At 44.2% G+C, this 14,680-nt stretch overlaps 1 protein-coding gene across 6 annotated transcripts in view; it reads right to left on the bottom strand.

The window, feature by feature from the left end:
• cicb (capicua transcriptional repressor b) overlaps positions 1–14,680 on the bottom strand; it is a 43,520-nt gene that overhangs the window by 8,104 nt on the left and 20,736 nt on the right. For all 6 annotated transcript variants that reach the window (XM_027019479.2, XM_027019483.2, XM_027019482.2 and 3 more), the window contains exons 3-9: positions 6,799–6,948; positions 6,348–6,504; positions 2,829–2,937; positions 2,554–2,736; positions 2,302–2,434; positions 1,944–2,122; positions 1,699–1,831 (exon numbers count right to left, since the gene is read on the bottom strand). In XM_027019479.2, the coding sequence (XP_026875280.2) occupies positions 1,699–1,831; positions 1,944–2,122; positions 2,302–2,434; positions 2,554–2,736; positions 2,829–2,937; positions 6,348–6,504; positions 6,799–6,948 (1,044 nt within the window). The remainder of the gene's footprint in view (positions 1–1,698; positions 1,832–1,943; positions 2,123–2,301; positions 2,435–2,553; positions 2,737–2,828; positions 2,938–6,347; positions 6,505–6,798; positions 6,949–14,680) is intronic.

Consider the following 14,680-nt stretch of genomic DNA (forward strand, 5'->3'; position numbering starts at 1 on the left):
CTTGTTTAAAATGTTGTTTTTCATGTTTCTCTCTCTCGAAAAGTCAAAAAGGCACTTTTGCTCTAGTCCAGCTACAGAGGCTGTTCTCCAAATGTTCTCCAAATGTCTTAAAATGCCCAGCACGGTACAGGGTATTTTTAAACTAAGTTTTACATAGTTCTGTTTACAATGACGCAGGTCGTGGTCACGGACGCCGGCGCGCCCTCGTCCACGTCCGTGGGGATGAGTGACACACAGGCGCATGCTGCTCCAAGCGCTGCCCAGGCAGAGCGACGGGAGTCCCTGGCACTACGAGAAGGGCCCCTTGTTCCCAGGCTGTCGACGCGCTCCGTGCCAGAGCGGGTGGGCAGAGCCAGGCGCGGAGCCCGAGAACGCACGAATGTCTGATTGTGGCTTCAGAAAAGCAGTTTGGACGGTCTGACTGAGTATCTGAGCGACTGCTGAGCACCACTCAGAACGCTCTTAACTTCTCTTCTAAAGGTCACGTTGCTCAAGCACAGTTCATTAATAAATGAACCCCCCCACCCCTCATACCAGTCCATAGGGGCCTAATATAAGGGTTTGAGTTTCCAGCATCTCCACTCACTGGTAGTTTGTGTACAGCAGAATTATATCTGAAGTAAACTGGAGAGTAACGCTTTGAAAGCCCACTCGTGTCTCTGAATGCCGAGACAGAGACATCAAAATGTCCTTCTATTCTATTAACACCCCATCTCAGCCAGAACCGAAATATAGCCACCCTGCTGAAAACGACTCGACAGAACACACACACCGGCTGTAAAGCAGCCCAAGGCAACAGAAGGCAGGGAGCGTGTTCTGGAGCGCGTTCTGGAGCTGCGTGCTGCACTGCTGCTGCGTTTGAAGCGCCTCCTCCTCTCTTAGCTTCCAGCCCTGCGTTTCCTCTCTCTGTCCCTCCAATCTTCCAGGATCCCATTAAACACCAGACTGTCAGCTCTTCACTGCAGCATCTCTGAAAATGTGTCTAGCTAAACCTAAAATACAAGCTTTAAAAACACCTGATATCAAAGCACTGATGCTTGTTATCACACACTCCCATTCATCTCAGACAGTGCACTGTCAATCATGAGTACTGTCCTATAACATTAAGAAGCAGTTTAAATAAATTAATTTTCATATTCATTATAGAAACTCGTATATACCAATATAGAAACTTTCTTGTGACGGCAGGCACTAAATAAATCACAGTACACATATAAAAATGTGGATCTTATATAATAAGATCCATCAAGATCCAAGACAAAAAGAAAGGGATGGATAGACAGAGACAGACGGACTCTTTGGCAGAGAATCATATCAAATGTCACATCAAATACATTACGGTGAATTACAAAGACTGCGTGTGTTAGCATTCAGTCTACGTGACCTGAAGCTGCAGATTACACAGTTCAAAGATTTAAACTGAGTGAAGAAAGTAAAAAAAAAATATAAAGGATAAAAGTGCTGGAAGAATGACCAGAGAACCCACCAACCAGCTGCAGTCATGTACATACAGGGTTTATTTCCATGTGCTGGGTGAGCAGTGGGAGGTCAGAATGCGAGAAAAGCAAAGGGGCAGAGCCTAGGGACAAACGTGTCGGCCCGCAGACAGACTCGGAAACACGGCCCGCCTCCAACCGCCCCCAGCGGCATGCCGGCCAAAGGACGACGACGACAACTATATGCAAAACCTTGACTCACCGATGACATCATCGTCCCCCTCCTCCTCACAGATGACCATGCGTTCCTCGTCACTGGTCATGTCTTCACTCACGCCCCTCTGGACCTGAGGGAGAGCCGTACGCCCCGGAACCTGACTCCCGTCGCCGCACATCTGAGAGAGCGCAGCTTACGTCAGCAAGTTTTCCCGAGCATGCTCAACGACCCGCACAATCCCCCGTGATTGAGTGTGTGTGTGTGTGTGTGTGTGCGTGCGGAAGTTTTACCTGTGCAAGCTCTGCTAGCATCTGAGGGTTCCCTCTCTCATTCTTCTCCAAACTGTGCACGGCACTCTGGGAGAAGGCCCTGGGGCGGGCGTGCCCCTCCCCTCCAGCCCGCTCTGCCACGCCTACCATACCAGGCCCCACCCCTTTGAGCTCAGGACCCAGTGACACAGATGGAGGCTCTGCAGGAGACAGAGGCAAAGGTAACGAGAACAGGAACAAGTGCCAAGACCACTGAACCCAAATGGGGTTCATTTTGTTTTTTGTTTTTAAATAGAAGTGGGATTATCTTCGAGGAGAACGTCACAAGGTGCACAGAGAGCCGCACATCCTCCGCCGCTCCTGCGCCCTGAAACCGTACCGGTGGTCTCAGACATGCTCCTCTCCCTGATGTCCTTGCCCCCGGCCACACCGCGGCCCTCGCTGCTGGACTTCTTCCTGTCCTTGTTACACCACTTCCAGTCCGGGTGGGCTTTAAAGTGTGCCTCCTTCACCTGCGGGGCAGGGGTTGGAGGGCGGGAGGGAGGCGGAGTCACGGAGGGCCCGCGGGAAAGACCTCGGCACGCTTCACAAGGGGCACGCGAGCCTCCGGCCTCCGGCCCGCAGACGTTACCTGGAAGGCGAGGTCATGGTACTTCTGCTTCTCTTTGGGGCCCAGGGCGTACCACCACTCGCCCAGGATCTTGCTGACGGTGCGGTTGTCCTGGTTGGGGTGGCGTTGGTGGACGAGGGCGCGGTGGCGCTTGCTGAAGATCATGAAGGCGTTCATGGGCCTCCTTATATGATCCTTCTCCCTCTGCAGAGGGAGGGAGTAGAGGAAACGGAAGAGCATTTAAGACAGAGGGCATGGAGTGGGGTGTGTGTGTGTGTGTGTGTGTGCGCGCCTACCTTGCCAGGGCTGTTCTTGTCATCTTTGGGCAGAGCACTGAGAGACTGAGAGCGCCTTTTCCCAGGAGACGCCGAGACTGGCGGGTCGGGGAGAACGCCTGGCAGAAACCTGGACGCACACAAGCAGACCTGTGAACCACTGCAGGCTGTGCACCAGCACGCGTGTCTCACGTCCCCCCCGCACGCAGCGCACGTGGGCGGACGCGCGCTAGTCTTCATCAACATGAGGCTCATCTTCTGCTCGTCTGGTCGCGATGTAAATTTCCAGACGTTCCCCTGAACATCTGGAATACCGGAGCAACGGCCCATATGCTTCACACATATGAATCCAATATGCTCGTTATTTTCGTCCTTCTTTGCATATGGCTGCACTGCCGTCATACTGTACAAATCGAAAGGGGCACCTGTGCTCTTCCAAGCTAGAGGTGGGTGCCACTGTGTGGGTTTATGGAGAGCACTATGCACTGCGGTGGGACGCGCTCAGAACCTCAATAACCGGAGTGTTAGTCATTAGTGGAATGTTGCTATAATGACAAGCCGCTACGAGCCGATTTTGCTCTGCTGAGGAGGACTCGCTTCTTGCATGGTTTGAGACTGTCCTTTGCGCAGGAAAGAAAGAAGGATTACATACTACGCAAGGCTTCAAACTGTCTGGCCTCCTTGTCAAACATGGAACTGCAAGTTCTAAGCGTGAGGCAGCCCGCAGTCAACGACGCACTTGCATTCCCACAATTCTATTTGGTTCCAATAAAAAAAACAATTTTTTACATTTCTTTAGGTATGGATGTACCTTTGAATTAAAATGCAGGCTTCCAATACATCCAGACCTTCAGAGTATCCCCTTAACAATGAGCATAATTTGAAAACAGAACTACAATCACTACCATCTCCGAATAAAACTTGAATTCCAGAGTGTGCAGTTGGGTGGGGGCAGAATGTGTGTGTACGTTTCTTGTGGCGTTAGTCGCTCTCAGATGTCTAGCACACACCGCTAAAACATCTCCTCATAACCTCAGCAGTCACATCTGTGCTGTCCAAACAGCATTAGAACAATCTGACACGGGAACTGGTGGACGTCCGACGTGCTCCAGTTGGCAGAAAGTGGAACTTGCTGCACATGCAGCAAGTGGAGAAATGTGCCCATATGAGAGGTAAATCATGAGAAATACTCTCCACTACATATGCAGGACGGGGTGAATGCGAATGCTTGTGTGTGTGTGTGTATACACACATACAATAAATATATATATATATATATATATATATATATATATATATATATATATATATATATATATATATAAACTAAAAAATTAATAAATAAATATTATTATTTTATATATATATATATATATATATATATATATATATATATATATATATATATATATATATATATATATATATATGTGCGTGTATGTATGTGTGTGTGTGTGTGTGTGTGTGTGTGTGTGTGTGTGTCAATATTAACTGAATAATTAATGACAAAAGAGTCTTATCGGGATGTGAGCACTTAAGTACAGGTGAGCTCATATAAGCAAGTACCAAATCTCTGAGGGGAGTGAAAGTAAAGTACCTTAATGTTCCATTTTAGATGCAAATTTGCATGTTTACTCATCAATGAGAGGGAAAGTCTTTCAGTTTAGCATATTCAAATGACAGCTCATTATTGCAAGTAGCTATGTAAGTCTGCTCCTGTCACTCATTATGTGACGCACACAAACTCGTGCACTCTCACACACACGTGCGTGCAAGGAAGAGAGACAGTAGCACTCATTCATTTTCTGCCTTTAGGCTGCCATTGTGTTGGACTGACTAGCCAGGAACATGGTGTGCTTGGGAAACGTTTTCTGTTATGACCTCAGCCTCACCACAACAATCGCCAGCAGACACTGGATCATAAAATAAATTATGACATAAATCAAATCTGTGCATATTGTAAATGCACCATATAAACACGCAGCATGTAAAGTCTGTGCAGTGATGTAGCGGTGACTGCCAACAGCTCACACTCCGCAAAGAAAGTCTACAATTTTAAAAAGAATCGTTAACATTTGCTTTCAAGACCAAATTTCATATAAAGTACATTTTCAAAATATTCAATTTGTCATTTAATTTGTGTTAACAAATATATTGGCAACTTGGTTAGCAACTTCATGTATCTTTTTTTGAATCATGTGCCTGAGTTCCATCGATCACAGGACCTGTATCACTCTCCACTACATCACTTACGCAAACTGACACACCGGGAAAGTCGGCTATAGGTTTTGAAACCATGATAACTGTATGGTAGTTTTATGCAATCTTGAACATGTCCTGCTTCTTAAATTATTGTGCTTGACCTAGCTGAACTTTCCAGAACCTACAAGTTATATTTCACCATATCCTATGGCAGCATTTAGTGATGCTCCAAAAGTGGACTACAAGATAAGGAACAACACAGATCTGCTGTTCATGGTGTGTATATTTTGTTTAATTAAGTTTTAAAATGTTAGTAATCCTACGTGCGCAATCAATCCAGCAGTAAATGTGCAATAAGCAAACATTAGCTTTTAATGTTAATCACCAACATGAATGCTTGTATAAGAGTGATGTGCCAAATTATGGAAAAGTGACCATATGTATGTTGAGGAAGCAAATATAGTTGGCTTGAGTACACTGTTTGTGGGCTATTTTCCATTTTTAAACACAACCAAAAAAATAAATACATAAAATAAATAAAAACATACACACATACAAATATACACACAAATATATGTGTGTGTATGTTATTACATATATATAAATGTTCTATATATTCACACACACACACACACACACACACACACACACACACACACACACACACACACACACGAGTTACTACCTGACCACTTTTTTTATAACTGTTTGTACTGTGATATTGTTGCCCCATTATCAAATTGAGCAAACCATTACATCTGCTACTACAGATGTGTTTAATAGTGATGTACCAGATTAAACAAATACTGATGTACCAGTGGATCTAGAAGGCCTTGCCCATATAACCAAGCATGTTGAGAACTCAATTACTCCAACAGTAATTAGCAAGAAGAGGCTCGCACTTTTGTACAACCATACACATGGTGTGAAAAAAGCCTAACGAAGCTTGACATGAAAATGGTGAAATGCTAAATTAGAGGTATTTAAAACTGCTTGAAAAAAGAGCCTCATTGAATAGAAGCATGTCACTGAGTAAAAATCACTACACACACACATACACACTTTAAAGATTTTAAAGAGCCTCCTATTTGAAAAGATAAGGAACTACACAGATCTGCTGTTCATGGTGTGTATATTTTGTTTAATTAAGTTTTAAAATGTTAGTAATCCTACATGAATTACTAGTAACAGAATTTAGTCATTCTAAAAGACTCGAGTGATCGAATGTTCTCCAAAACTGGTAATAGCACTCACTATCAGCCAAAACAACCAATATTTGTCAAGCACCCCCATCCAGCTTCCTACACACACAAAGACGCACATCGCTGGACTACTCACGGATCATCTATGTCACTCTCCGTCTCACTGTCCGGCCTGTCTCTCTCCACGTCCCTTTCTCTCTCTGGGGGAAGGTCATCAGTAGCGGGCGCAGGCCGTGAGGGGGGGTTTGCTGCTCCCTCGATGACCTCCTTCTGCACTGACCCACCCTGGGACTCTAAGGAAGCGAAAGAGGCTTATACTCGCCAAACGGACAACTTTTATCAGTGTCTCACTTGAAAATGTCTGATGTGGCATCTCTGATGGTCAGCTGCCACATTAGGTCATGGGTAAATTACAGATGATACTGTTACATTGTGTGTACAATGATAATTTGAGGAAAGCACAGATAAGCAAATCAGAATAAATCCAATCACAAGAATTATTCCATACAATTATGTGCCTTAACATTATTTAATTACTGAAAATGATAAGTATATGGATAAAATACCATGCTAAAAACACAAATCACCTTTCTTTAGAGTGCCAGCCTGAGAATGATTGACAGGCTGCTGGCCCTCCCCAGGCTGAGCTGATGGATCTGATTGGGTAGGTGCCAGGAAAGGGACCAATGAATGCCAAGGAAACACTGGAACTGATCTAGGCTCCACATTAGTCCACACTACAGAAAGAAAAAAGACAAGAGCCATTCTAGTCAGTGTGAACACCAAACAACTCAGTACGTTAACACCTGGAAGTCAAGGAGCCAAAATGTGTTCGGAATGAATAATAAACTTATGGCATTTAGCTGATGCTTTTATCCAAAGCAACGTGTAATTATGACTGAACACAGCTTGAGTAATTTAGGGCTAAGGGTCTTGCTCAGGGGCCCAACAGTGTCACTGGTGGGACTTGAACCAGCAACTATCCAATTACAAGTCAATTACCTTACCACTAAGCTACCACTGCCCTATATAGAATAATAATAACAACAATAACAAGGACCTAGTCAATAATCATTGCTGAGTACATTCAAAATATATATGGTAAAACAAATAAATAAAACATTTTGCTTCTTTGTGAGAATTTAGGCTACAGTCTGTTATACCACATTACAGTAAGACAGACATCTGAATGTGGCTTCATTTACATACAAATAAATATCAAATAAAATTCAGAACCTTTTGACAAATAAACCATAGCTTCATTTTAAATATGCATTTAAATGAGGTGGACTGTGGTATCTTGCATTATAGCAGTGTCTGCAAAACTACTTAAAAGAAAGTAATCAAAATATCCCATATGCCATAAGGAATAAGGTAATGATAACTGACACTGTATATAGAATATTCAAATATACTTGTCATTCTTATCAGCATCATCACTGACTACTTTATGCCCCGTAAGAAAACCTGATAGTCGTGGCCTGAGTATATTTGGCGAGCATTAATTTTCCGATATTGTAATTAAGACAACTGCAGCACAGAAGTAGTATTGTAGTAGTTACTGTGGCAGATAAAAGGTTAACAGACAGACTGACAAAGAATGGGGGTAACTAACCAAACATGCTCAGTCCTTGGCGCAGATACTGTGAGCTTTCTGAAGAAAACATTGTGGATAAAGAATCTTTAATCTCTTGGTTTTATAGAAACTTCATAAACACGTAAGAAAATGTCCGTTACTGTGGACGTTTTTAATTGTCCATTTGGTAAAAAAAAAAGAATACGAATCCTGTCTAGTAAAAATGCAGCATCTTCATGATCGTTGTCCTTGGCAGGTGGTCAGTCCACGAACGAAAATAAGCGGCCATAATCGATGAGACCAGCAACATCCGACCTAGCTAGCCAGTTTGGTAACTCTGGTGCAGAAGGTCCCTCTTATAAACGATGAGAAATAATCTTTGGGCAGTTACCTTTTAAATTACAAATATTTGATGGCTCAGACAAGAGTGCATCTAGCTGCAAATAGCGCACTAACCAAGCTACTGACAACCGCAAAGCTCCAAGGTAGCTAGGTCAGGTTTCTCTTTCAAAACACGCATTGCTTTTAAAAACAAGGCAATGGGTAAGAAATATTTAAACGTAGCAAGGATTCGTGAAGAGCGATCAAACTGTATTGTAAACTGATTCTCAGCAATAACTTTATATTTGGAAGATCTGCATTATTTTTGGTCCAGATGCCCCTTAACGCCCCCTCTTCGTCTGTTTGTTTACATTTACAAATCAACACGGCAACGAAAAGGTTAAGTAGGCCCCTCGGTCATCCCCGGCCTCGCGTAGAGCGACCTGCCCTAAGCTCGAACCTGTGTCCAAACTAGACGTCTGTACACAGGCACGTGTGCCCTACATTAAGATTATGTACAATAACAAACTATTAGTCACCGTAAAGCGATAACCAAGTCGAAAACATGCATCCGAGTTGTTAAATCAATGGTCAAAGCAAGGCTATCCTGCAGCTGAACTAGCTAGTTAGCTAGTTTAGCATGCTACTAATGCTGAGCCAGTTCTGGGTCTGAACCGACCACGCCACGGTTTATTTCCTTTTCTTTGGATTGTAACGAACCACCCAACAAACTTTTCAAACAACCCGACACATCAAATATTGAAGGGTCATGAGTAAGGCTGTTATTGTCGATAGAAAAGAGGAAAAATTGCGTTTCCCAACTGGATATATTCACATGGCCTGCGACAAAATCAGATAGCTAGTCAGATCAGGCTCACACCATTTTCATCGATTCACTTCTGACATTAGCCGGCAAACTTTATATCCCCAACAGCAGCTCCAGTGTTTTGTGGCTGCCACAGTATTTATATGACCACTGTTGAATCTATTTATTATCGTCTTGTGAAGTGTCACTAGTCTTTAAAGCACAGAAACAGCTCTCGCATGCTCCGAAGGTGCACCGGGAACCGGCCCTGGTTTCACCAGCACCGCTCGGAACGCGTCCGTCCCCTCGGGAACGCCCCTGGCCCGGTACCCGCTCCGCCGAACGCCGCCAGGGAAATGCAGGTCGCCCTCATCTCACCGCAATCTTACACCTCCACGCACTTCCTCACATTTTAAAGGGGAAGAAATGATTTTTTTAAAAATTGTACCTGATTGTGAGTATATAAAAATAAAATAAATAAAAAAGGACAGGTAGACTAAAATAGATAACTGGCTCTGTTACATTTGGAAAACATCGATAATCACGATGAATACAGTGCACTGCTGTAGCACAACGTTTCTTATATTTGCCACCTACATTACAAGTACGGGCAAAATATTTTACCCAAAGTCTCACTGACTTTGCCCTGCGAGATGCTTTCTCAAAATGGCTCACAATAATACTTTGATAAAACACTGTGTCCTAACGGGAATCGCCAGCCTTTTTTTTTTTTTTTAGATTTTCGCTGGTTAAAGCACTGATACTATATTGTACACCCTCTGATCCACATCATTTGTTCTCTAACAGTAGACACCCCATGCCCTGCCCGGGGCTGCTGTGTTCTTCTCGCCTGTACCTCACAGCAGTCTGTCCTGTTAGACACATCCACCGCAAACCCAGCGATTATGCCTGAGCTCCAATGTGTTGAGCGGAAAAAGGAGATGAAATGAAAGCTGACATGCGATTAGAATCCAAACCAATTCCGCAACTTCTCATTTTTAAATACCTTCTTTGGCACCCCCTCTCCTACACGCACCAATCTGAGTCAACCTCACCTCATCTACAAGGCTAATCGACCAGAAATGCCGCCAGCAAAGGCTCCCTATCAGCTCGCCGGGAACACCATTAAACGTTTTTTAAAAACCTTTTTTGAATAAACGTCGACCGAGATCCCTAATGTGCAACTCCCCCCGCCCACCCCCTGTCCCAAACCTCCGATGACAACGCGATGAGGCCAAAAAACAGAAAAGAATAGCTGAGCGGAGATGCTCCGGTGCGATGCTGATCCGGAGTGGAGTTGCAGCTGCTGAAGTCCAGCACCCCTGCAGCAGGGCCTCCGCGCGCAGTGGATAGGCGTTCGTAGTAAAAACTCGTTGAATCGCAACCGTCATTCACCTCGCCTCGGCTCTTCCCCCCCTCGAGCTCTCTCCTCTTTTGCTTCGCTAAACCCTTTTCTTTCTTTCTTTCTTTCTTTCCTTCTTTCTTTCTTTCTCTCTCTTTCCCTCCCTCTTCCTCTTGTGGTATGGTAGACTGCCCCCTTTCGTTCTAACTGCGCGGTGTCAACCTCGCCCAGCCCGTGACCCCGCCTCTTAGTTTTCAAACACTCGACACGATTGGTCCACGGCGCAGACCTGCCACAAGACCGACTCCGTCGCTGATTGGTTACAGAGTGCGGTGGAATGTCAGTCATATGCAAATTCAATTGTCCTACAGTACCTCACTGGACCCGGCAGGCAAATGAGCGTTTGAATATTCTGTATTGTAAAAAAAATAATAAAACTCTGGAGCATTACTTTGCATTGGCTGTCGTGATGCTTGACGTTCATATTTGCGCCACTCTATTGGGCAGAAAGGCACAACCTGACAGGGTAAAATTAATTATTCTTTCACGGTCCTGCCTTCATAGCATTGCTACTGGTTACTTCCAACAGTGGGCTGAGATCGATTTAAGAGATCACAAGAAGAACAACACATTGTTTCACACAACTTGGTCTGGACTTCCATTGTCCAGAATTACAGCTACCACAGAGTTAGTACCACTTGAGGCCATTTCAGAACAGAGAGAGACTGCTGTAAGTTTATTTCTTGAAACGGCCTAAGAAAAGAAAAAAAAAAAAGAAAAACTTGAAGATGTGACAAAGTCACAAAGAGCACCTCTGTTCTTTATGTAGATGTAACAGCCCACATCTTCAAGACAGAGTGACTCCTCTAACTGAGGAGTGGCTCACTATGCATATTGTGATCTGACACGATATTTGACTCACAATATCAGAAGGGGAAGTTGATACAGGAATGTGATCTTTAGTCTATTTCCTCTGCTACTGCTCAGTCTGAACATCAGTCACTGCTTGAAGCCAGGTTGACATCTCACTCTGCTTGACCATGTTCACTACTGCTTCTCACTCCTAAAACCAATGGCAATTCTTTCTATCTATCTATCTATCTATCTATCTATCTATCTATCTATCTATCTATCTATCTATCTATCTATCTATCTATCTATCTATCTATCTATCTGTCTGTCTGTCTGTCTGTCTGTCTGTCTGTCTCTGTCTATCTATCTATCTATCTATCTATCTATCTATCTATCTATCTATCTATCTATCTATCTATCTATCTATCTATCTATCTATCTATCTATCTATCTACGAAAACAGCCATATCCACTATTACTACTGTAACCTCACCCTACCCTAACTTAACCCTAACCCTCACTTCACCCTAACCCTAACCTCACCCTCACGTTAAACCTAACACTAACCCTAACCTCACCCTAACCTCACTCTAACGTTCAACCTAACCTAACCTTACCCCTAACCTCACCCTAACCTAACCCTAACCCTACCCTCACCCTAACCCTAACCTCACCCTACCCTAACCCTAGCCCCACCCTAACCCTAAACCTAACCTCATCCTACCCTAACATCACCCTGACCCTAATCTCACCCTACCCTAATCCTAACCTCACCCAACCCTAACCTCACCCTAACCCTAATCTCAACCAACCCTAACCCTAATCCCACCTTAACCCTAACCTCGCCCTAACCCCAACCCCACCCCAACCCCACCCTAACACTAACCCTAACCCTAACCCACTGGCCAAAACGATCAAGCCCTTGACTGAGAAATGAAATGAAAGAGGGCCAGATTTTGTGGAAAAAATGTTAGATCACAACTCATATTGCTAGTAGTGAAGTTTGGTCATGTCTTTACTTGGTAGCTGCTGCAGCACTGTTGTGTGAGGCAGTGCTAACGCTGCACACAGGGTGAACCCAGTGTCTGTATTCATGTGTCTGTTACAGACACTGAGGCCAAGCTAATAATGATGTCATGGCTCAGGTTACTGGCCTAAAACTCTGCTATCAGTAAAGCCAGCATCTACTCTGCATGATAAAAGCATGTTCACTGTGTGTGTGTGTGTTGAGTATAGAAGTGTTGAAAGACCAAGTTATTCGTAGGGGGTAATTGGACGTTGGCTTTATGCCCAGTATCACAGTCACACTATGGAAAGAGTGTGTGTGTATGTGTGGGTGTGTGGGTGGGTGAGTGTGTGTGTGTGTATGTGTGTGTGTGTGGGTGGGTGAGTGTGTGTGTGTGTGGGGGGTGAGTGTGTGTGTGTGTGGGTGGATGAGTGTGTGTGTGGGGGGGTGAGTGTGTGTGTGTGTGTGTGGGTGAGTGTGTGTGGGGGGGGTGAGTGTGTGTGTGTGTGTGTGTGTGTGTGTGTGGGTGAGTGTGTGTGTGTGGAGGGGGTGAGTGTGTGTGTGTGTGTGGGGGGGGAGTGTGTGTGTGTGTGTGTGTGTGTGTGTGTGTGTGTGTGTGTGTGTGTGTGTGTGGGTGTGTGTGTGGGGGGTGTGCATTGCCAGGATTATGAAGGCATTTTCCATACAGTTTTCTGACCTTGAGTATAACATTCTGCCTCACCCTTACATTACACTTGGGTAAAGCTTAATGGAAAAATGAATATCAAATCACTAGAAAAAGACTCAGGGATCTGATAATAAAAGCAGAGGTAGTGGAAGGCTTGAGGAAGAGAGAAAAAATGGGTGTGAAGGGGAAAGAGTGCGAGTCAGGCAAGTAAAAATAGAACAAGAGTCATTCTGTGAAGAGGAGAGACGCGAGGGAGGGAGAAGAGGAGAACCCTGTGAAAACAGAGCCCTTCTCACTGGACTGGTGAGAGAAGAAAGACATCCACCACTAACACTACAAAGCACACAAACTGCTTGACCTCACAGAATGCAAATAACCGCAAGGACACACCAGCTAAACTCAAATCAACGCTTATCAAACTGAGGTGAAAGATTCTGCACTCCCTTTTAACAACTGTCAATAACAAACTGTCACGGTGGTGGGAGGGGATAACCTGCTCTACACCAGTGAGCTCTCTCGGAGCTCTGGGCTACGGCCAACCAGGTCAGGCCTCCTAAGCGCCTCCTGTTCAGGCTGCGACTGTAGTAAACAAGCTCTTAACCCTTTCACTGCTGAAAAAAATACATAATATGACACAAATGCTTTATGCCCCTTAAGAATAACAGTCCATTATGGCTATTACAGCAAAAGGCAAAAGGTTTGAAATTGTCCTGTAGTACTGACAACAGCCTGCTGTCTTTGACACATGCAAAGAAATACAGAATATGCATTTACTGAGTGAGAGATTTAATAAAAACAAGGGCAATTCCAACTAAATTCTCTCAGTTTCTCAAGCCATTGTTTTATCTAATAAGTAACACTTTCCAATTAAACCTTAAACCCTGAAACTCATTTGCTGTTTCTATGGCAACAGTTTTACAGGCAGTGATAAAGTCATTTAGTGACTTGCACATGCACAGGTTTATGAATTTTATATATATATATATATATATATATATATATATATATATATATATATATACATATATATATATATAGAAACCATGTACATAAGGGCTGTACATTGTAATGAATGTATGACAATTAAATAATAACTCCCTCAGTGAAGCACGTATTCGGGTGCACAAACCTTCACAAACACCTTGTGTCCTTTTAAAAATGTATGTAATGCTGCCATGTGCAATACCAAGAGTACTCCCAGGAACCAAATCACAGAGCCATTTCTCAATGAAAATCAGTTTGGTTTTGGGCGGGGATGGGGGCCTGCGAATGGACAAGATGAAAAGGTGAGATATGGTGGGAAGACGTGGGGGGGGTTGGGGGGTGTAGCGTGTGTAAGAGCACATTTCGTCCACTGGGTGGCAGCACTGGAATGCGGAAAAAACTGCACAGATTGAGGCACAAGGGCACGACAGACAAGAACGGAGGAGAACAGATCTATGAAAGGAGTTAAAAATAAAGCACGAAAAGTCATAAGACAGCTATATCATTTCCAAACAGACAAAAGCCTATATAATTAAACCCAGAGGTTAACATCTTGAAAGTGCCACTTTGAGCATGGGACCAAATAAACCCCATCTTGGCACTCTCGGTGACTGACAAGCAGGTGACTGATGTGTGCAGGAGATATCAGTATGAGGTGAGTAGCAGCACTACTGCTCTCTTATTTATGTTTTGATGTTTGTGTCACCGGGAAACCTCAATGTACTGTTATGTAAAAGGGAACAGAGCGAGAGCGGAATTCCCAAGAATGCTCAGGGAATATCGTACTGAAAACCTAGAGGCTTCTGCACTGCAGCACGGCAGGGCGGGAGGAGGGTGTTGGGGTGGGGGGTGGGGGATAAAGACAGAGTAGGCACGGAATGACAGAGAGATGAAGAGATGCAGAGGGAAAGACTGG

Source organism: Electrophorus electricus, chromosome 10 (genome assembly GCF_013358815.1).
Source record: "Electrophorus electricus isolate fEleEle1 chromosome 10, fEleEle1.pri, whole genome shotgun sequence".
NCBI lineage: Eukaryota > Metazoa > Chordata > Actinopteri > Gymnotiformes > Gymnotidae > Electrophorus > Electrophorus electricus.